The sequence below is a fragment of the Somniosus microcephalus genome, chromosome 7 (genome assembly GCF_052327205.1).
Source record: "Somniosus microcephalus isolate GS21.2 chromosome 7, FLI_Smic_1.0, whole genome shotgun sequence".
Lineage (NCBI taxonomy): Eukaryota > Metazoa > Chordata > Chondrichthyes > Squaliformes > Somniosidae > Somniosus > Somniosus microcephalus.
In genome coordinates, this window is record NC_140993.1 from 138,795,717 (window position 1) to 138,816,752 (window position 21,036).

At 46.5% G+C, this 21,036-nt stretch overlaps 1 protein-coding gene across 12 annotated transcripts in view; it reads right to left on the minus strand.

Moving 5' to 3' along the window:
• tox (thymocyte selection-associated high mobility group box) overlaps window positions 1-21,036 on the minus strand; it is a 368,590-nt gene that overhangs the window by 26,987 nt on the left and 320,567 nt on the right. For all 12 annotated transcript variants that reach the window (XM_085993010.1, XM_085993007.1, XM_085993006.1 and 9 more), the window contains 2 exons: window positions 20,562-20,840; window positions 13,883-14,113 (listed from right to left, as the gene is read on the minus strand). In XM_085993010.1, the coding sequence (XP_085849136.1) occupies window positions 13,883-14,113; window positions 20,562-20,840 (510 nt within the window). The remainder of the gene's footprint in view (window positions 1-13,882; window positions 14,114-20,561; window positions 20,841-21,036) is intronic.

Below are 21,036 nucleotides of genomic sequence, written 5' to 3' on the forward strand. Positions count from 1 at the left end.
GCGCTTGCCTGCATCAGGATATTGTTGCAATTCTAACACCCAATTGGACGGAGCGTGTGCCGTGGCTGCTCTGCTGAGTAAATCCTGGCTGGTGAGAGCAAGAGGCCCAAAAAGATAAGTGTTGAAATTTTTTTTGTGGGCCAGGAGGAGCAGGTGTGCTCCTTTGGTCTCCACGGGAATAACGTGGGCCACTGCCTCCCGGACTCCACCCCGTGATCGCACCCACGCCCCGTGATCACCCCGCGCCCCGCGATCGCACCCTCGATCTCCCCCGCCCCGCGATCACCCCCATGCCACGTGATCGCCCCCACATCGCACCCACGCCCCCGCGATCGCACCCACGCCCCTCGATCGCCCCCACGTCCCGCGATTGTACCCACGCCCCACGATCTCACCCACACCCCGCGATCACATCCACACCCCGCCTCCTCCCCCACACCCACCCTCCTCCCCCACACCCCGCCTCCTCCCCCACACCCACACCCCGCCTCATCCACCACACCCACACCCGCCTCCTCCCCCACACCCACGATCACATCCACACCCCGCCTCCTCCCCCACACCCCGCCTCCTCCCCCACACCCACACCCCGCCTCATCCACCACACCCACACCCGCCTCCTCCCCCACACCCACGATCACATCCACACCCCGCCTCCTCACCCACACCCCGCCTCCTCCCCCACACCCCGCCTCCTCCCACACCCCGCCTCCTCCCACACCCAACCTCCTCCCCCACACCCACACCCCGCGATCACATCCACAGCCCGCCTCCTCACCCACACCCCGCCTCCTCCCCCACACCCACACCCCGCGATCACATCCACAGCCCGCCTCCTCACCCACACCCCGCCTCCACACCCCGCCTCCTCCCCCACACCCACACCCTGCCTCCTCCCCCACATCCACACCCCGCCTCCTCCCCCACACCCCGCCTCCTCCCACACCCAACCTCCTCCCCCACACCCACACCCCGCGATCACATCCACAGCCCGCCTCCTCACCCACACCCCGCCTCCTCCCCCACACCCACACCCCGCGATCACATCCACACCCCGCCTCCCCCCCCACACCCACACCCTGCCTCCTCCCTCACACCCACACCCCGCGATCACATCCACACCCCGCCTCCTCCCCCACACCCACCCCGCGATCACATCCACACCCCACCTCCTCCCCCACACCCACACCCACACCCCGCCTCCTCCCCCACACCCAGCGATCACATCCACACCCCGCCTCCTCACCCACACCCCGCCTCCACACCCCGCGATCACATCCACACCCCGCCTCCTCCCCCACACCCACACCCTGCCTCCTCCCTCACACCCACACCCCGCGATCACATCCACACCCCACCTCCTCCCCCACACCCACCCCGCGATCACATCCACACCCCACCTCCTCCCCCACACCCACACCCACACCCCGCCTCCTCCCCCACACCCACACCCAGCGATCACATCCACACCCCGCCTCCTCACCCACACCCACACCCTGCCTCCTTCCCCACACCCACACCCCGCGATCACATCCACACCCTGCCTCCTCCCCCACACCCTCACCCCGCCTCCTCCCCCACACCCACACCCCACAATCACACCCACACCCCGCCTCCTCCCCCACACCCACACCCCGCCTCCTCCAGGTCGGGTTGGCCTCCAGGCCACTCGACAGTCAGCGAGCTACAGCGGGAAACCCACAGGAAGCGTGCAGTTCGCCGGATGTGTATTAATGAGGCCTGGCTCTCAGAATGGAATGGGCCTTCCATCAGAGGGAACTGGGTGGCCAGCTCATCCTCTCTGCCAGCCAATCGCTCGATAGTTCAAATTCCCCCGTAGATATTTCAAGTAATAATGAAGGTTAAAATTCACCTACAGCTGGGGTGCAAAACCGGCAGTAGCGGATTAGCTGCCCATTATACACCCCGCCCGAAAGGAAAATCAGGCAGGTGTACATTCGACACAACTGCTCATTTTGTGCCTTTGCCCAAGTTGAATTTTACCACCAATGGCTGTCTTGCCTGAGACTGCATTAAGAATTCATTAAAGCAGAACAAACATGCTTTAATATGTGATACCAACAGAGATTTAAAAATTCAAATCTATTTTTATATGCTGCAAAAACATTACTGCAATTTCCAAAGGGTTAAATGTGGTATCACTTTTCTTACTTAGAATTGTAATAAAATAAATTCTATTACTGATTGGAGTTCACTGCTGGCAATGATTTTGAAATGTTTATGAAACAAAATGGCTCAGCTTTGCCATAATACCTTGTTTTTGTGGATGAGCTTGTATTTTGTCCATTTATCCCACTCGGATGCACAAGCCCAATCTATAATGGCTCTATGTTTACAATATTGCTCATGTGTACAGCTGAGTCACAGGAAATGTATTGTAATTTTATACACGTACAATATAAGGCTTTTTAAATATATTGCTGTAATCAGACATCCAATCAGAAGTAAAACAAGTCAGGAGAAATAAAAGAAGAAAGCTGTGATCCCTTATCTATCTGTTTTCTGAGCACCAATGAGGAGTAAATGATTTGATTGACTTGACTGGACATAATATTAATGGAATTACTGACAGCTCAGAGAAGAAGACATTGGTTTCTGGGCTCAAAGGATTTGTCAGCTGCCTCAGAAGTATGATTCCAGCTCTTCACATTCTTGCTGCTCCTAATTCAGCAGGACAGGCTCATAATTAAAGCAAATTAACTATTTACACTTGCCACTGCTACCAGGGGAAGGACGACATCAGCAGGAAGGAACGAGTGGAAATTAAATTCTTCCCACTTCTATCAGCTCTGCCCTCATATAACATATTAGCAGCAATTTTATGAAGCGTCAAACACAGAATAAATACCGTGGGTGAAGTAATTAGGTGTTGCTATTGAGTTAAACTGCTTGAGTTAAGGTTACTGAATATAAATTATGCAGCTGAAAGTAAGCATATGTTGTAGTGTTCAACAGTTGCTAATGTTACCTGATCATTAATTTGTGGATCAGTAAATTAATCCATGGCAGTCAGCTCCTTCTGCAGCTGGCTTTATGTTTTAAAAAACAAACAAAACACAAATCACTACTTGTTACACAGGGAAGCCCTGCTAATATTACCCCCGTTTGGCATAGAAAGGTTTATCTGGACAAAGACTTCGGGCAGGATTTTTATTCAGGTGCGGGTTGGTGTCGTGTAATCCGCGTTTCGTGTTATCCACATGAATCTAATTCGATGTGGGAGATTGATGCTATTTTAACTAAATTGTCCAATTGAGTTCCAGCGTGTAGGAACCCATGGCAAATGAGTTTCTGCAGTCTGAAAGTCGCCTCCGATGACATCATCATTGCTGCTGCATTTAAGGTCTGCAAGAAGCCTTACTTCTTCTGCAGACTGCCAACCTTTTGGCATTTGCTGATACACTGAGCTGGAAGCAGAATGGCCAGAGAAAGACCGAGGTCTGCACCCCGGTTCGACGACGTTGCCCTGCAGGCTTCAGTGGAGGGAGCAAGAGCTCACAAGGAGGTGCTCTTCCCTTCATCAGGAAGAAACCTCCCCAGCAGACAAAGGCTGCGTGGCTGCAAGTGGCAGAGGAGGTCAACTCCTTATCGGCTACCCGCAGAACCTGGATACAGTGCAGGAAGAGATTTCATGACCTTCAGTGCACTGGAAAAGTGAGTATGAATTTCCCATCACTCTCAATCTGATCCCCATTGCCTTTCCTCACCAGCACTCAGCTTTAGCAATCTCTTACTCCACATCCCACTTGACACTGACATCCATGCACCCTTACCCATTCCCTCTCTCTCTATGCTCACATTCACCTAACTATTCGACTATGCAGCCCTCACACTCCCTATCACTGTGATGCTATGAAAACAACTGACAACACACAGGGAGGGCCCTTGGTCTTGCCACCTCATTCCATCTTTGTCTCCTTCTAAGCATCTATGCTATGGATTCTCTACACTCACTCCTTCATTCTCACTCAACCTCCACTTGTCTCCCTCATTGCAGGAAAAGAGAGCTCACAATAAAAGAGAACGAGCGAGGACAGGAGGAGGGCCACCATCAGTAGCCCACCTCACCCCCTGGGAGGAGGCGGTCCTGGAGATCGTAGGAGTGGAGGACGACGTGCATGTGGGGGACGGACAGACGGGTGCATCACACTAAGCTGGTGAAAGAATAGTTTTCCATCTCTCTCATTGACATTGCATGAGTCGCTGATAATGTTTCGGAAGCTCTAACAGATGGACTAATGATCATCTGCAATATGCATACAACCTTGGCATCACATCTCTGACAATTTCCTTTACTCCCCCACAGGACCATCGCAAGCACCCATCCCCACTAGCCAGGAGGAACAGGCTGAGCCTCCAGACTCCTCAGAGGAAGCTGCAACCTCTGAGGGCGCAGCGTCAGCAGAATTCAGCGCACCCAGCACCAGCGCAGACACTCACACTTCGGTGGGACCTTCGGGACATAGAGTAGTGTTGTCACCTGGTGTATCACAGCTCACAAGTGAGCTTCAGCAGATTGTGGAGACGGGGACAGCAGTGGAGAGTCCTAGTTGGAGGGCGCAGGACTCTGCCAGCTCGGCTCAGCTGCATGTTGACCCTCTACCTCTGGGTCCATCCACAATATCAGCAGTGATGACACTCCAGGAAAAGATGCAGGAGTCTCTGGCAGGTTTTGTCTCCAGGGTCGCTGCGAGTGTGGAGTGAATGGAGGAGTCCCTCGTTAACATGAGCAGAGCCTTTGTGGAGTCATTGGCGCATGAACGCATCAACATGGAAAGGATGGCAATCTCCATGGAGGTGCTAAGTCGCCAGAGTGTTGAAAACATGGTGAGTGTTCAGAATAGACTGACATCTCTGGAGGAGCAATGGTCAGCTATTGAACAGAGAAACCAGACCTTCATGGCAGTCCCTCTGAGTAGGACTGCCAGTGCAGAGACAGGTCCCCATGACCCCCCTGATGTGCAGCAAGGTGCTCTCATGCCACTTGCAAGCGCTGAGGGGGACCTGACCCATGAGAGGGAAGTTGGTGGCAGACATCAAGGAAGTGGGGGCTCCTCTCCAAGCACGCTCACTTCCATGCCACTGCAGAGCCCTCGGTCAGAGTCCCACCAGAGTCCACACCCAACTGAGATCAGCATCTCAACCCCTGCACAGCCGCAGGAGCAGCAGACTGTTGACGACCCCTCACAGGTTCGCCATCCCAGAGGATGCCCGCCAAAGGTGTCGAGACAGGAGCAGCAAGAAACTAAGCAAGGGGCCTCCACATCTGCTGAAGCCACAGGGGAAGCACTACGTAGGAGCACGCGTAAGAGAAAGATACTGCGCAAATAGTCACAAGGGTAGTCACTTGGGTGAAATTTGATGTTTTATGCGTAAAAGCCATCATATGAATCATGTACATAAAAAATCTGATGGCTACTGCTGTAGTTGTGGCGTGTGTCATTTCGCGAATGGGACTTCCACATTGAGGGCTTAGGATTACTTGCACTTGTCAGTATGGTGGTCAAATTGCAAGGAATCGGCTGGTTCATGACCATTGTCAATGCTCAGGTAAGAAGATGTGAGGCAAAAGTGCTTGAGTGGCTAGGCTAAGCAAATCTGGCCAAGATGAGTGCGTTCCTTGCATCCTGGGCAGCTATGTTCTCGCGTACTGCTGCCGCTGGTTGATGGGCCTCTGCAGGATGTTCATTTTTGCTCTCCTCCTCCTCTGAGGAGGAGGATATGTGAGGAGCCACTTGGTCCTCAGGAATCTGCAAGCCACGACGCTGTGCCATGTTGTGAAGTGCACAGCAAACCACAACGATTCTGGAGACCCTGGCTGCTGAGAACTGCAGGGCTCCACCTGATCTATCCAGGCATCTGAAGCGAACCGATGGTTTGCTCGATTATGGCTCTGGTGGGCATGTGGCTGGAGTTGTAGCTCTCCTCAGCTTCGTTGGATGGTCTCCTCAACGGCGTCATTAGCCACGTCCTCGGGGGATAGCCCTTGTCTCCAAGTAACCATCCGTTAAATTGGTCTGGCGGACTGAATAGCGCAGGCACACTAGACTGGCGCAGTATGAAGGAGTCATGGCAACTGCCAGGGTATTTGGCACAAACATGCAAAATGTCCTTCTTGTGGTCACATACCAGCTGAACATTAAGGGAGTGGAAGCCCTCGCGATTGACAAAAATACCTGGATTGCGATGGGGTGCCTTAAGGGCCACATGTGTGCAGTCAATGATGCCCTGCACCCTTGGAAAGCCTGCCAGATGAGCTAATCCAACCGCACGAGCATGACACTTGCTCGATCCTTGGTGAAATGGATGTGATTGTGCGCAAGGGCAAAGAGGATATTGGTTACCTGCGTGATGCAAGTGTGTGCGACCGCCTGGGAGATGCCACTGATGTCTGCTGCTGATCCCTGGAATGAGCCTGAGACAAAAAAGTTGAGTGTGGTGGTGACTTTAACGGCCACTGGGAGGGGTTGTCCACCTTGTCCTCTGGCCTGCAGGTCTTGTTGCAGCATTGCGCAGATGTTTCCCACTACCTCTCGCGAAAGTCGGAGCCTCCTTTGGCACTGCTGCTCAGACATGTTGAGATAGCTGACCCTGTGTCTGTATGGGTGGTATCTCCTGTGCCGACGGGCTTCCATACGCTGTGCATCTTCAGATGGGTGAGCAGCAGCTTGGCGCGCCTGTTGTTGCTGCTGCTGTTGGGGCTGCTGTTGTTGCTGCTGCTGTTGGGGCTGCTGTTGTTGTTTGGCCTCATCTAATATCCAGAAGGGAAGGAAATAAATGGCTCCCATGCTTCTGGTAGATGCCTCAGTTGAGGAAGCGCTCAGTGAAGGTGGCGAGAGGGGTTTCCCAGGAGGTCACACTGGAGATGGGTGTCAGGCTCCAAACTTCCACAGCTGTGGTTATGCCTTCTAAAAGTTCCCCCAGACCGGAGACTACAAAGTCCTGCCACCTGCAAATGATGGCTGGTCAAATCTCCTCTTTAATGGTTGACCTGCAGCTGATAGTCAGCAATCCAATTGTGCTCCCGCCAGGTTTCAACGTCGTGTTTCAGAACAGGCGTGTTTCACGTGGGAAAAGGTTAAAATCGCAATGGCCATTCAAGATGGCATTATAGAGGCAATTTAGTGCTTGTTAAGGGCCTTAACGGCCTATCCCGCCTCTTGGAGGCGGGACCATCAGACACGAATTTTTGAAAATTGCGTGGAGGCGGGATCAGGCCCGCCCACCAGTTTTTGCAATTGTAACTACTCGCACGCCTCCAATCCCGCCTCCATGGCCCAATGGAAATCCTGCCCTGCATGTCAACAGTGTCTTAAAGAACGGTTAAAGAAATTAATTGTAACAGGAATTTAAAGAAAAATACCAGCAGTGTTGATATGATGTGGACTTCAGATAAGAGAAAGGGGAGAGGCAACTAAAATAAATTGTGTATCATGAGTGTATAGATGGAGGTGGTGAGGAGGAGTAGGTGGAGGTGGACTAAGTGGAGGAGGAGTTGGAGGAGGAGGTGGCAGAGAGAAGGAGGTGGCAGAGAGAAGGAGGTGGTGGAGGAGGTGGTGGTGGTGGAGGAGGAGGTGGTGGAGGAGGAGGAGGTGGTGGAGGAGGAGGAGGTGGTGGAGAGAAGGAGGTGGTGGAGAGAAGGAGGTGGAGAGGAGGAGGAGGTGGTAGAGAGAGGAGGAGGTGGAGGAGGAGGTGGAGAGAAGGTGGAGGAGAGAAGGAGGTGGAGAGGAGGAGGAGGTGGAGGAGATGGAGAGAAGGAGGTAGAGAGGAGGTGGAGGAGGTGGTGGAGAGAAGGAGGTGGTGGAGAGAAGGAGGTGGAGAGAAGGAAGAGGAGAGAAGGAGGTGGAGAGGAGGAGGAGGTGGAGGAGATGGAGAGAAGGAGGTAGAGAGGAGGTGGAGGTGGAGGAGGTGGTGGAGAGAAGGAGGTGGTGGGGAGAAGGAGGTGGAGAGAAGGAAGAGGAGAGAAGGAGGTGGAGAGGAGGAGGTGGTGGTGGAGAGAAGGAGGTGGAGGAGCTGGTGGAGGAGGAGGTGGAGAGGAAGTGGAGAAGAGGAGGAGGTAGAGGAGGATGAAACGGAGAGGATGAGGTGGAGGAGGAGAAAGAAGAACTGTTACTTCAGGTTAACATTCTTGTACAGTTGCTTTGTTGCAAAATTCATCAATAAATTGTGAAGCTGTGCTACCGACATGAAGCCTCGCTAGACGCAAGCACAGGGTGCAGAATTGGGACAACAACTCTGTAGCCCTAACTCCGACCCTGCTCACCTCTAACAAGGTTCCATGCTGGGCAGTAAGGCCTCTCAATTTCTGCCCTATAGAGCATTTGTAATGCTTGTAAATAGCGCATAAGCACTTATTCAATGCTTGAAGTACTGTTCCCATTACTTGGCTTAATAGTGTAAGGCAAGACACTCTGGGCTGGATTTTCATTGAGGAGGCGGGTCCTTTGAAACTGGCATGGAGGCGGGTTGGGGGCGGGATGGGTTCGTGCCCCTCGATTTCGGGATTTTAACCCCCCACACGCCTCCAATCCTGCCTCCATGGCCCAATGAAAATCCTGCCCCTTAAATCTATGGGGTGGCACATCTCAGTGTAAGTGGCAAGATGCATCTGCCCAGATCTTTGCTGTTGACCCCACCAAGGTTTCTGGAACAGGAAGAGGACCCATGATTTGCATGTTTTCTGAGGGATAGAAGCACATCTGAGATGCTTGCCGCGCCCCCCCGCCTCCCCACCCTGCTCCCCCAAGCCATCCCAAAGAGGCAGAAGAGTCCTGTGTCAGGGAGATGGTCGGGACCAACCCTGGTAGAAATATTTATTGCTCCTATGGCCCTGAAGAAAGGAAGCACCTTTCAATCTTTTGAAACATTTTGCCTACTCAAGTCTTCAGGGGTCTAGGTCAGAATTCCAGCCTGGACCCAGTGGTGGGCCCCACAGACAGTCCTCGGTCAGCAGGTATGCCTGGTCTCACCAGGATTACCTGAGCCAATCACATGTTGGGTCCCAATAAAGGTTCAGAGTGTGGGTACTCTGACGTTTGCAGTTCCAGTGCACCGCCTGCTCCCTTACATTGATGACCTTGTAAGGGGTAGGCAGAGGTTTTGCCCCCACAGGACCATCCCGGATATTTTGGCACAAGGCAGGGACCCAGCATCACCAGATCCCAACCTCGTTACCAGCTGTTCTAGTGGATTCTAGCTGAAATTACGGAGGAAGAACGCTGGAATTGTGGTGGATTGTGTGGCCATTATTTTATACTGAGGCTAATATTACAATGAGATTAGTGAAACAATGTAATTACTGCACTTCCTAACATATATGTGAGTTTAAAAAAAAATGAAGTCCAAAATTATGATTTAATAAAAAGCTCAAAACAGTTTGCAATTCAGCTAATATACCATCAGCTACACAGTAAACTTGTCACAGCTGTCAGCATGGCAGTGTGGGAGTAAAGTTTGTCACACAGCCTGTTCCAGGAACTGGGCCAACCTGGGCCCCTGAGGAACAATAATAGCACAAACAATGTTATAACATAAGAAACCAGAAACAAGAAACGACTGTTTATCCTATCCAGCTCATCTGTTGTCCAAATTCAAATTAAGACACATCCAAACCATTTCATTGCTTTCCTAATGTGCTGAACATTGAGTGCTTTACGTTAAAAGAGCTTGCATTTATATTACACCTTGCACATCCTCAGGATGTCCCAAAATGCTTCACAGCCAATGTGAACTGTGGTCACTGTTGTAGTGTAGACAAACACAGCAACCAATTTGCACACAGCAAAGTTCCACAAACAGCAATAAGATAAATGACCAGCTAATCTGCATGCTGTTGGCTGAGGGATTAAAGTTTGCCAGTGCTGAACAACCTTTCTTGCTCTTCTTCAAATAATGCCATGGGATCTTTTATATTCACGTTGAACAGGCAGACACAGCCTTGGTTTAGCATCTTGCCATTTACTGTCAGCACCTCTGACAGTACAGCATTTCTTCACTACTCCAGGGTGCAGGTGCTCCGACATTTGGAGTGTCCGCACACAGCCCCACTCCCTAACAGCGATGACTTGAAGTCAGGCAAGGTTATCTGATCAAGTGTCTGGAGTGGAGCTTTTTAAAAATTCATTCTCAGGATGTGGGCATCACTGGCAAGGCCAACATTTATTGCCCATCCCCAGTTTGTTACAACTAAGAGTCAAAAATGCTGGTGTGGTACTGGAGTCACCACTATAGGCCAGACCAGGTAAGGATGGCAGGTTTCCTTCAGTGAATCAGTTGGGTTTTTATGACAATCCGACAGTTTCATGGTCATTTTGACTAATACCAGATTTTTTAAACTGAATTCAAATTTTCAAACTGCCATTGTGGGATTATGAACTCACATTCTCTGGATTACTAGTCCAGTAACATAACCATTACACTACCATGTTTGAACCCATAACCTAATTTAGAGGGAAGAGTGCTATCACTGAACTAAGAGTGACACATGTGCAGTCACTATTGTTATGTGGGTAAACACAGCTGTAATTTACATGTAACAAGGTCCCACAAACTGCAAGAAAACTGAATGCCCAATTAATCTTATTTTTGGTGGGGTTGGTTAATGCTGCAAAATTAGCCAGGACACTTGGAAAACTACCTGATCTTCTTCTAATAGTGCTGTGGGACCTTTGATCTCTAGCTAAGAGGCATAAAGGGCCTTGGTTAAATGTCTCATCTGAAGAAAAGCATATCTGACAATCCACAATGAAACACTGCATTTGAACTGCACTGAATTGTCAGCCTAGGTTCTGTGCTCTAATCCTGGAGTGAGCAGTGAATCAATCAACTAATCCAAAGATCATGGCCTAGAAATTACTTACCTGAGTGCCAGCCATTAATGCTGGTTCTCTGGAAAGAAATGGCGACTGCCTTGCTTCCGGCCGCCTCCGGCGTGGGATACGATGGCCGCCATTTTGGTAAAGGCCACAGTGTGCCGTTGACAGTGCTGGCCCCTAAAATATAAATTAGCGTGCAACGCCAGACTTGACAACACGACTGCCAACCTGGACATTTTCGCACACCACAACTCCGGGTCCTAAGCACGCACAGGAAAGCATGCATGAAGCAGCCCTGCAGAGACGCTGTCAGCAATTCTTAAAGGGACACACACCTCTTTCAGCTAAGTTTGGATTTAAGCTTTTGGACTTTTAAAAAATATTTTATTGAAGTAGTGGCTTGGTGCAATAGGTGTTAAAAGTTTTTAAAAAGTGTACAGGGAGTGCTGCTGGATGCTTGCAAGGCTTCAGATGGTAAAGGAAGGCCTCTGAGAAGACAGAAAATGCTGGAAATACTCAGCAGAGTCAGGCAGCATCCATGGAGAGAGAAACAGAGTTCACATCTCAGGTCAAGATGCTGCCTGACCTGCTGAGTATTTCCAGCATTTTATGCTTTTATTTCAGATTTTCAGCATCTACTCGTAGATGAACGAGGAAGAAGCAGAAGAGAACGGAGCAGAAGAAGAAGAAGCAATAGAGGAGGAAGTAGTAGAGGAGGAATCGGAAGGAAGGATGCAACACACGCAGCCCCTTTCTGGCTGGGATATCTGGGATGGAAACGTCCACCTGCGGTACCAGTGACCACAACCCCAATTCTCCTTTCAACATTTGTCCTGCACCTTACCTTCCCTCTGTTACTGACCATCACGGTGTCCTCCTGGCCACAATGCTGAAATAAAAGCCACCACAAAGCAAACTTCCCATCAAACTTTATACATCTATCCATCCAATATGACATCAAGAAATCAACTAATCACCCTTGTGTATTCCCTTAGTGACTGTCTTGCGTCTGCCTTGCAGGGCGACCTCGAGGAGCTGGTGGCTGGGAGTGTCAAATTGAGAGACGGTGTTCATTTTCTTCTTCTTCTTCACTCTCCTCTCCCTTTTCTTGATCAACCACTGGCTGGGCAGGCTGCATTTCTTGGGTATGTGAAATGAGGAAGGCACAAGGGTGGAGTTGTGGTGAGGGGAGGGCTCAAAAGCAAGAGCTGCATGCTCACAACATGCATACCTTCTAAATCAGAAGATATTGTGGGATGAGGGAGAAGTGGGATGTGAGAAGGAGGATAACGGATGAGGATACCAGCATCTTGTATCCGTTCAGCCCCGCCACTTGCCCAGGGCTCAGCCATGCCCCTGCCAAGAATGGCCAGCACCATCTCCTCCAAGGGGGTGAGGTGAAGCTAGGAATGTGAGGTGTGCCTCGTGTTTGGTACAGATTGTTGGTAGGTGAGTGATGTAGAGGCGGAGGGGGGGCGGGGAGACGGCGAACATGCAATGAGCAGTGTGAGAGGCTAGGGGTGCAGTTGGTAGGAGATGGCTTATGAAGATGCATTCATTAACCTTGACCACTGGTCTGAGGTCATGAAGCTTCTTTGGGCACTCGAGAGCCAGGTCGTGGGAGCGACACAGCAAGTAGCGACAGCCTCGATGATCTGGTCCAACATCCTTCTTTCTGGAGGGCCTCCTGGCCCCTGTGGTAGAGGTCCTCTCTTACAGTGTTGACCCCTTGCACAAAGCTGGAGTGCTGCGTGCGAAACCCTGGGTGGCCCGTCCCTGGCTTGTTGAACCATTTGTTTTAGTGCTGAAGCACTTTTACCATTTTTTTACGTGCGGAAGGCAGTTCAGCTTTAAGAGCTGAAGACTGCCATTTCAAAATTATTTTTAATGATTATTATTTTTTTTTCATTTTAGAAGGCAGTTCCCCTTTAAGGGATTGACACTGCTTTCCAAAAAGACAGGCTAGCTTTAAGAGAACGCTGCCTTGCTCCAGGGACGGTATGGCCACGCTACATTGGGCCTCCTGCTGAGACTACCGCCGGAAAAAGATTGTTGCACGACAGCTTTCGCACTAATGTTAATCAGCAGGCAGCAAAATACCGGTGCTGCCTGCGCTATTATTGCGGGCAGCTGTTAACTTTGGCCTGTGGTGGCACCGGCAGGTTTCCAGTCTTTTTGAATTTCTAGGCCCTTTTATGTTATTACATGACATAACTGAAAAGTTATTTCCTGACCTGGCGCCAAGCCGATATCCCTCTACTCCCTGTTGAATCATAACAGGTTAAAAAAAAAATTTCAAAATAAAGTCAATGGGGCAGATTTTCCTCCCTCCTTTTGCCCAGATTAGGGAAAATCTGGGGCAAGCGGGAGAGCAAATTCAGGGAGGAAGACCATTGCTTTCCTGCTGCTACTTCCAGGACTTCAATGTTGTAAGTGACAGGCATCTCATATGTCTGTCCAAATACGGGTGGGTATAGTATATAATACAAAGGATGGGAATACATCATAAGAATCTTGCACACTAGGAATGCTATGTATTCCTGGCACACGGTGTTTCTATAGCGTGGGTTGGAGATTTACATTTTGAAGTCCCTAAGGGAGTGCAATTGATCACGAGACAGTCGATTGCATGACAATTTTCAAATTATTACAAAAATACGAGGCTCTTCTTTAGCTGCCCTAGAAACAGCAGGTCCCATTACACTGTGGCAAAACCACAAGCGTTGTTGCAGTAAATTCTCTCCTGCCTCTCCCCCTTCCCAAGATGGGCTCTCCAGTTGAGGTATGTATCCTGCTGGGAGCTGCGGAAAATATTTAAATGACCCTCACCCCGGACAATCGGTCAGTTTTGGGGCGGGGGGAGCATGGGCCAGATAGGGCTCCCACCTCACTGAACTTTCATTGACCTTCCACCCAAGAGAAGAATCTACATTTGCCCAGTACATCGAAATATAATGAATTATTTAGGTCATCTGCATACTGCACCTATAAACAGAGCCGAACTACACATTAATCAGTGTGGCTCAATACTGTGTACTTGTTCTTACCTGTTTTTGTTCTTCGCCTAAACCATCCCACATTGAAGCAACAATCTTTGAAACTTCACCAAAAGTGGCATTTGGATTTTGACCTTTGATGGCTGCTTGAGTATCACGAAAAAATAGAGCATAGGCTGACACAGGTTTCTGTGGCTCATTTGGATCCTTCTTTTTCTTCTTTTTTGGAGTTTTGGGTTTTTTTCCCACATCTACAGCTGCTCGTTTTTCACCACCATTCACCTGTATTATGAAAGAACCAGAGGCCTGGATTTATTCATGTTCACATTTACATTTAAACTGATACAATCCTTTTCAATATTGTGAAAAGTACTTCATCCATTATAGAAATATCCAGTGACTTAATTGATAATGGATTTACTATGGTTCTTGGCTGTATTACAATGGTATATTTTGGTTTTCTTCCTGTAACTTGTTTATGTACTTTCATTAAATCATTTTAAAAGCTAGGTAAATCAAGTATGAAAAAGTAATTAGAAATGCACTATACAGTACTATATCTATGAGTAAGAATCGAATACTTTTAATCTATTAATGTATTTGGAATAATGCCATTTATGCTGTGTAAGTATGCTACTATTTGTGTTTTAAGTCATTCTGTATAAATAGTAAGCCACTCAAACACAGACAATACAAAGTAAAAGAAGAATCTAGAAATTACTATTGGTGACATTATTATGGAAACACTTAATAAGTGTCAACCCAATCATTTTAAATGGATTAACATCTCTGTTAAAATAGTGGAGAGAGAAATATGATGCAAGCATGCCAAGCATTCATATGATAACATCGATAACAGTCATTTCTAGCTATTTGTCTGATTTGCAGTAATGTTTTGCAAACTTTGACTAAACAAGCAGAATAGCTACAATGAACTTAATGTGACCCACCTAAAAGTTTTCAGTTAAATAAGTTATCACATCGGCCAATTATACTACAATATATATATTAGATTATAATTTATTTCATTGCAAGGTGTAAAAATGATGAAGCCTACAATAGAGTCAATGTCCCCCTGAAATATGTATATTTAAGTGTTTCAATCTCCCTCTTCTCAGCAAAACAGCTGAATTATGACATCAATTGTTTAACAACATCTACATTTATATGATGTAAACAATAGATTGAAATTGAATTAATTATTCAAATGAAATATGTGGAACAATTTTATACTGGCAAAACTTCAGTAGTGTTTACTATCACAACAATGCTATAACTTTACAATACAAAGCACACTGGAAAAATGTATGTTCCAAATTAACTGCGTCAATCATATTCCAATATTACTGTGCTATTTCATTCTCTGTGGGTCACTGACCATACTTTCACAATGTTGCCAATAGTGATGGTAGAGAAAACCACAGACTCACTTTTCCACTTTTGCCCCGACTTTGTTAAAATGTTCCACTGTGTAAAAAGCATGCTGTACTCATTCAATATCTCCCACAACTTTTCAATTCTGAAGTGCAATCAATGCAAATATTACAAAGGAGTAACTTTACAAAACTCAGACTACTGTATAGCAAATAAACACCAGGGCCGTTCATATAGTCTATGTTTGATAGTAAGAGGAACAACACTGGCAAAATAGAAGGGTGCAAAATTTCATTCCCGTAACAGAATAGTGGAATATTTTAAGGAAATAACTACAGAAGGATTTACTTGCAGCTTTCAGGGGCAGCAACATGATTCCCACAGGATCTGATTAAAAAATATATTAATTTGAAAATCCATCCATTTTAAGATTCACCTCACTGAAAGGACATTGGGAATAGACCCATCTTCAGTCTGTGCAACTATATAAGATATTCGAGAATGTCATTGGACTGCTTCTTTTGCCAATTTTCTCCTGCTTCTCTTCCTCTGAAGACATTGGGGATGAACGTCCTCAGGAATTTTCCTGCTCCGCCGCTGTAAATATTCATGGAAGTTCAGCGGAAAACCCGTTTATGCACGTATATGGAGTCTCTGCTGAACTTTCACCAAAGTTACAGTGGCAGAACAGGATAAACCCCAAGGAAATTCACCCCATTGACTCCTAGCTGGATATGGTACCACAGGCAACATTCATCCTCTGGTACCTCACAGAGATGGCCATGATTCACATGTGAATCTTCAGAGTGAGTGCCGGAAGGCTATTTAACCATAGGGGACATCACAGCTGAGCTGGTGCAGTCTTTACCAGTTGTCAACACACATGCACTTCCAGTAGGAGTTGTTGGATATTGGTTGGAAGCAGGAACCTTGGCTAATTGTTTTTTTTATCGCTCCCTAACCTAGGAATGTCAATGCCAATTACAGGGGCCTACTGCTGCCCTGGCAGAGATTAGCTAATTGAACTAAACTGTGGTCTTCCTGGTTTGTAGCTCACCTATTCAATGTATGAACATGCTAAGCCTTCAGGGAAGCTACTTGAGCTTTAAAAAAAAGTCACTGCCTATTAATGCATTTAAATGCCATTTTAATTCCATGAGTATTCACTCTAAAGCAAGACATACAGCAGCCAAATTCCTGCAGAGAAAGAAATATCAAGAAATATTTATAAGTGAAATAAATATCAAATGAACTTAATTTGACATGCATTTGTTTTAATGTTTAGTTTTTATTGTAATTTGTTTTCTTCTTTGGGCAGTTTAAATCATCTTATGTTGGTGGTAATAAATGGAAAGAATATAAATGGAGGGTTAAAATAAATGGAAAAATAAATAAATGTGAGAATAAAGGTGTTATCATTTAGGTTTCGTGCTTACAATATAATTTGTCCTTTGTTAGAAAAACAAACATTTTCTCCCTTTCAAACCAAGATACAGCTTAAAATGTCTATTAAACTGCAGTAAATTGATCTTTTCATTTGGTGTAATTGGAATACTGTAATATCTTATCACTTAAGATATTACATAATTCACAAAAGTTAACATTGGTTGGAGCACTGCATTTTACCTCAAATGAAAAATATGAAAGGAAAGCACAACCAAAATAATTATTTAATTGTAAAGAATTCTACAATTTATATATTGAGATTTAGTTAGCTATAACTAGTCCTCATCTCTATCCATTTTGTCTTCATCTGAACTCCTTTTCCTTTGTTTAACTTCACATGGCACTCTCCCTTCCTGTGTGCTAATTAATTCTCCTCTTGCCCAGGGAGAAGGAATTATACCATTTGGGATCTGCATCTTTTGATGATATGCATCGTCCCACAGAAAATATTTCAGTTCCACTTCATAGGGTTGTTAATTTCTCTCAGTGCACTGCCTCCAAAAAAGATTGTCTTTTCCTACTTAATACCTGGTTAGCTTTCGCAGTTCAAGCAGCTACACACATGGTAAGCAAGTTGTTATTGGGGAGTTGAGTGGAATGGTGTGTTCGACACTTCTGGGGCTTTGCACTTCTGGGGACCTGGGTTCAAATACAGCCCAGACTGATGTGTGAAACCAAAACAATGGGCTGGATTTTTCCAACCTCGGTGGGTCTGGGGCGGGCGATGTCTGTGGCATGTGGGGACCTGGCATCTGTCTGGATCCTGGCCTCCGACAAGATTTTATGATGATGGGGCTTGTTAAGCCCACCCTGCGAGGTTCCCGGCCAATTAATAGGAAGCAGGACTGATGACATCATTTGATGATGCGTCATCAGCCAGTTTCCTTAAAGAGGTCATGTCCAAATTGATTTTGACAGTTCTGCTATCAGTGTTCTGGGCAGCACTGAGGTGCTGCAAACACTGCACAAAGGTGCACGGCTGCACCCAGGCTCTCCCATGACTCGCTCCATATGCTTATGAAGGGAGTCACATCATGCAGGGAGGTTCTCTTCCCTTCCAATGGGTGGAAGAGACCTCCCCAGGACACCAATGCAGCCTGGTTGCACATTGCACAGGAGGACACAAGCAGGGATATCGTCAGGAGGACCAGGCTGCAGTGGCGCAAACCTTTCAATGATCTCAGTAGATCACGAAACGTTACTGCAAAGCCACACTCAACCTCATCCTCCTGTGTCACTCATCACATCCCCACCCTACTCCTGCACATCCTTACACCAACTTACCTTGCACCTCCACCCATCCCTCTCTATCTATATCATCACTTCTCCATCTCCCTAGCCACCCCTCACACTTGCCCTCATCCTAGTCCAATCATACCAACTAACAACACACAAAGGTAGGGACTTGGGTATTTTAGCCAAGTGCATGTAAACTTTCTGTTAATGTGTTGTCAAGCATTGAAATCTTTATTTTCACCACTTTGCCTTCTTGGACAAATTTGTGTGCAGCTTTGAAAGTGTCTTAGTGAGTTCCAGTGAATGGTGAGACATAACGTTCCACCCCCACCCTCAATGGTGATGGGTGTGAAAGGAATGGCTTGGACATTGTAGGAATGCTTTACGGTGCTGGTGTGGGGTGTTGCCAACCTGGTGCATCATGTGGCAGCCAGGGTGTACAATATTAAGTGAAGCAAATCTGGACATGGTGAGGCCATCGGTGGCGTCCTGGGCAGCAACGTGCATGGGTGATGATGCCCTGTGTCCTGTGCAGCATCAGTTGATTGCGGAGAAGGTTGGTGTGGATGTTCGTGTTGCTGGTGTGCCCGGTGATGCTGGTGTTGGGGCTGATCGTGTTGGGATTCTGAGGTCCAAGGTGAGATTTTTTCAAGGGCACCGATACTGATGGAATAGATGGTAGGTGAACTTAAGATGACAGAAGTAATCTGTCAATGTTGAGATAGGTTGTTCCAATGATGTGCCAGTGGATAGAGAGATTACTCCAAACACTTCAAAAGTGCATAAAACTCAAAGGTGGGTTTCAAATACTGAAGGCTGAAGCTTCTGAGATTGGAAAGTGACCCCCTGTAAAATGGTAGCTTTTATACCACTTTTGCAGCTGTCACCTAATGAAAGAAATGGAGAGTTGTTCAGAACCCGAGCAACGGGAACCTCGTGGAAAACTTGGTAAAATGCTTTGTATCTGGTAAAATGGTGATTAAATTGCTTTAAACACCCTCTTAATTAGCACAATTGCATAACTCAACGCTTAGTGCCGTGTCTGCAAAGCACAGGCAGAACCGGCACTAGGGAAACTCACAAGGAGGCGGGTTTAGAGCGGAATACCACCCCACTGTCAATCTTTTGGATTTTGACAGCGGAATCGTCTCTGAACCCGCCTCTAAGCGCTGGCAAAATTCAGCCCAATGTGTGAAACCTTCAACTTCAATTTTTTTAGGCTGCCCATTATACACCCGATTTTCTTTGCAATGACGGTTGATCTGATATTGTCCATTTTACGCCCCAGCTGAATTCCATTTCCTAGCACCTTGATGAACACAACTTTTTAAAAAAGTTATTGGCTCTGAAATTCTGATGGGGTTCTACCAATCCTCTGCTATAATTTAGGCAGGGGACCAGCACAAGTTCCAGAGAAATGGCACAAATGGCCATTTTCAGCAGTTTACACCATTTTCCTGGGGGTTTCCTTTGGTCTCCCACCGGAGCTACAATGGGAGACTGGAAGAACCCGCACCTAATTTCAGGGCCATTCTCTTTCCATTATTATTGGAATAAATCATCAAGTCATCCAAACAGTAGTCAAAAATAAGTACCTGTCATAAGGAGTGAACGGACAAAGTTATTCTTTCCATAAATTCAGAATTACTAGGCTTTTACAGTGTTGTTCCTTTCTGATTGCTATGTATGTGCGCCCCTGTCTTTTCACATGTGGACAGAATTTCCTTAAGCTTGAGCAGTTTGGTTTGATTGTGGTCATTGCTTAGCATAATTACATGAGTTTTCTCCATCGGTAGTGGAGATGGCCTATTTGCTCTCTCCAGTGTTAATTGTATGACATTGCTAGGGTTGACCATAAATACTGAGATCAACCCCAGGATTCCCAAGACTGGTTTAGTAGATTAAATATAAACTTAATGTCATCAGGGTATTAACATTCAAATAGCTTTCAGGAAATACTTTCGGTAATTATTTCTTTGTAAGATTGCCCATGTTCAGAAATTAATATTTTTTCCACTTCACACACTGTGACTGTGCTTTTCAATTCCTCATAGGACTTTAAGAAATATGCTAGAAATTAAATGTATTATAGGTATTTATAAAATGATGATTCCCTTTTTAAAATTTAAGTAATATAACTGCAAACTTATATTTTAAAAATCTATTTTTTTTAAATTTATATTAAAAATATCTCAATATGTGTGTTCATACCACAAGCATGGAATTACAAAGTGTGTAATAAATCGTCATTTTTTATGTTTTTATTGGCATCATACATAGGTAGGCAAAACCCAAGCAGTAAGTATTTTTTATACTGTAGTCATATATTTTCTTAAAGGTATTTCACTGTCAGCATTTATTTAAAATTACATAGTTTGGACATTTATAATTTATTTTATATTATTCTGTGGGGAGGGAGTTTGCTCGCTTTCTCTGATTTTAGATAGTTTTGTTTAAACAGTGAGCATCAATGACATAATTGGAATTGGCTTGGAGCAGTGACAAAACTCGAGGGAGCTAGATTAACATACATAGTTGAATTAACAAATTGCTGATGGACCTTGCATTAATGGCAGTTCTCTACTGATGTTAGTTCAGTTTCCTCATACTGTCTGACTCAGTAACTCCTCCAAGTCATTGTATTGGAAGCTTTACATAACAGAGCTTTACACACCTTGGATGTCTCATCGGTTTCATCTTCATGGACTGAGCTGGATGGTGATGGAGTAGCGGACTTGCTTCCTGGTGGGGATGGTGAGCTGTGTTGGATAGCATTTCCTCCCATATTAAGACCAAGTTGTGCACTGAGTTGTGACTGGTTTATAGTGGTCAGCTGACCACGTTGCATTACTCCCGGGTGTCTGATGTCTGCAGATCGGATAGCAGATCTCATAATTGACATCTGTGGGTGAGCACTGTAATGAGTAGTTTCTGTGTTTCCCAGATCATGCATCTGGAAAAGAAAATGATGGTGGTGGGGAAATCATAAATAAAATGTACTGAAGAAAAACACACATTTGTACACTGAGATGGATGGCTTTGATTATTCTATGATCAGATTGATCTCACATGTTTTATTGGCATTTATCCTACATAAATTATGAAAATGCATTTTATTGAAAATTAATATAAAATTATACATTGAAAAG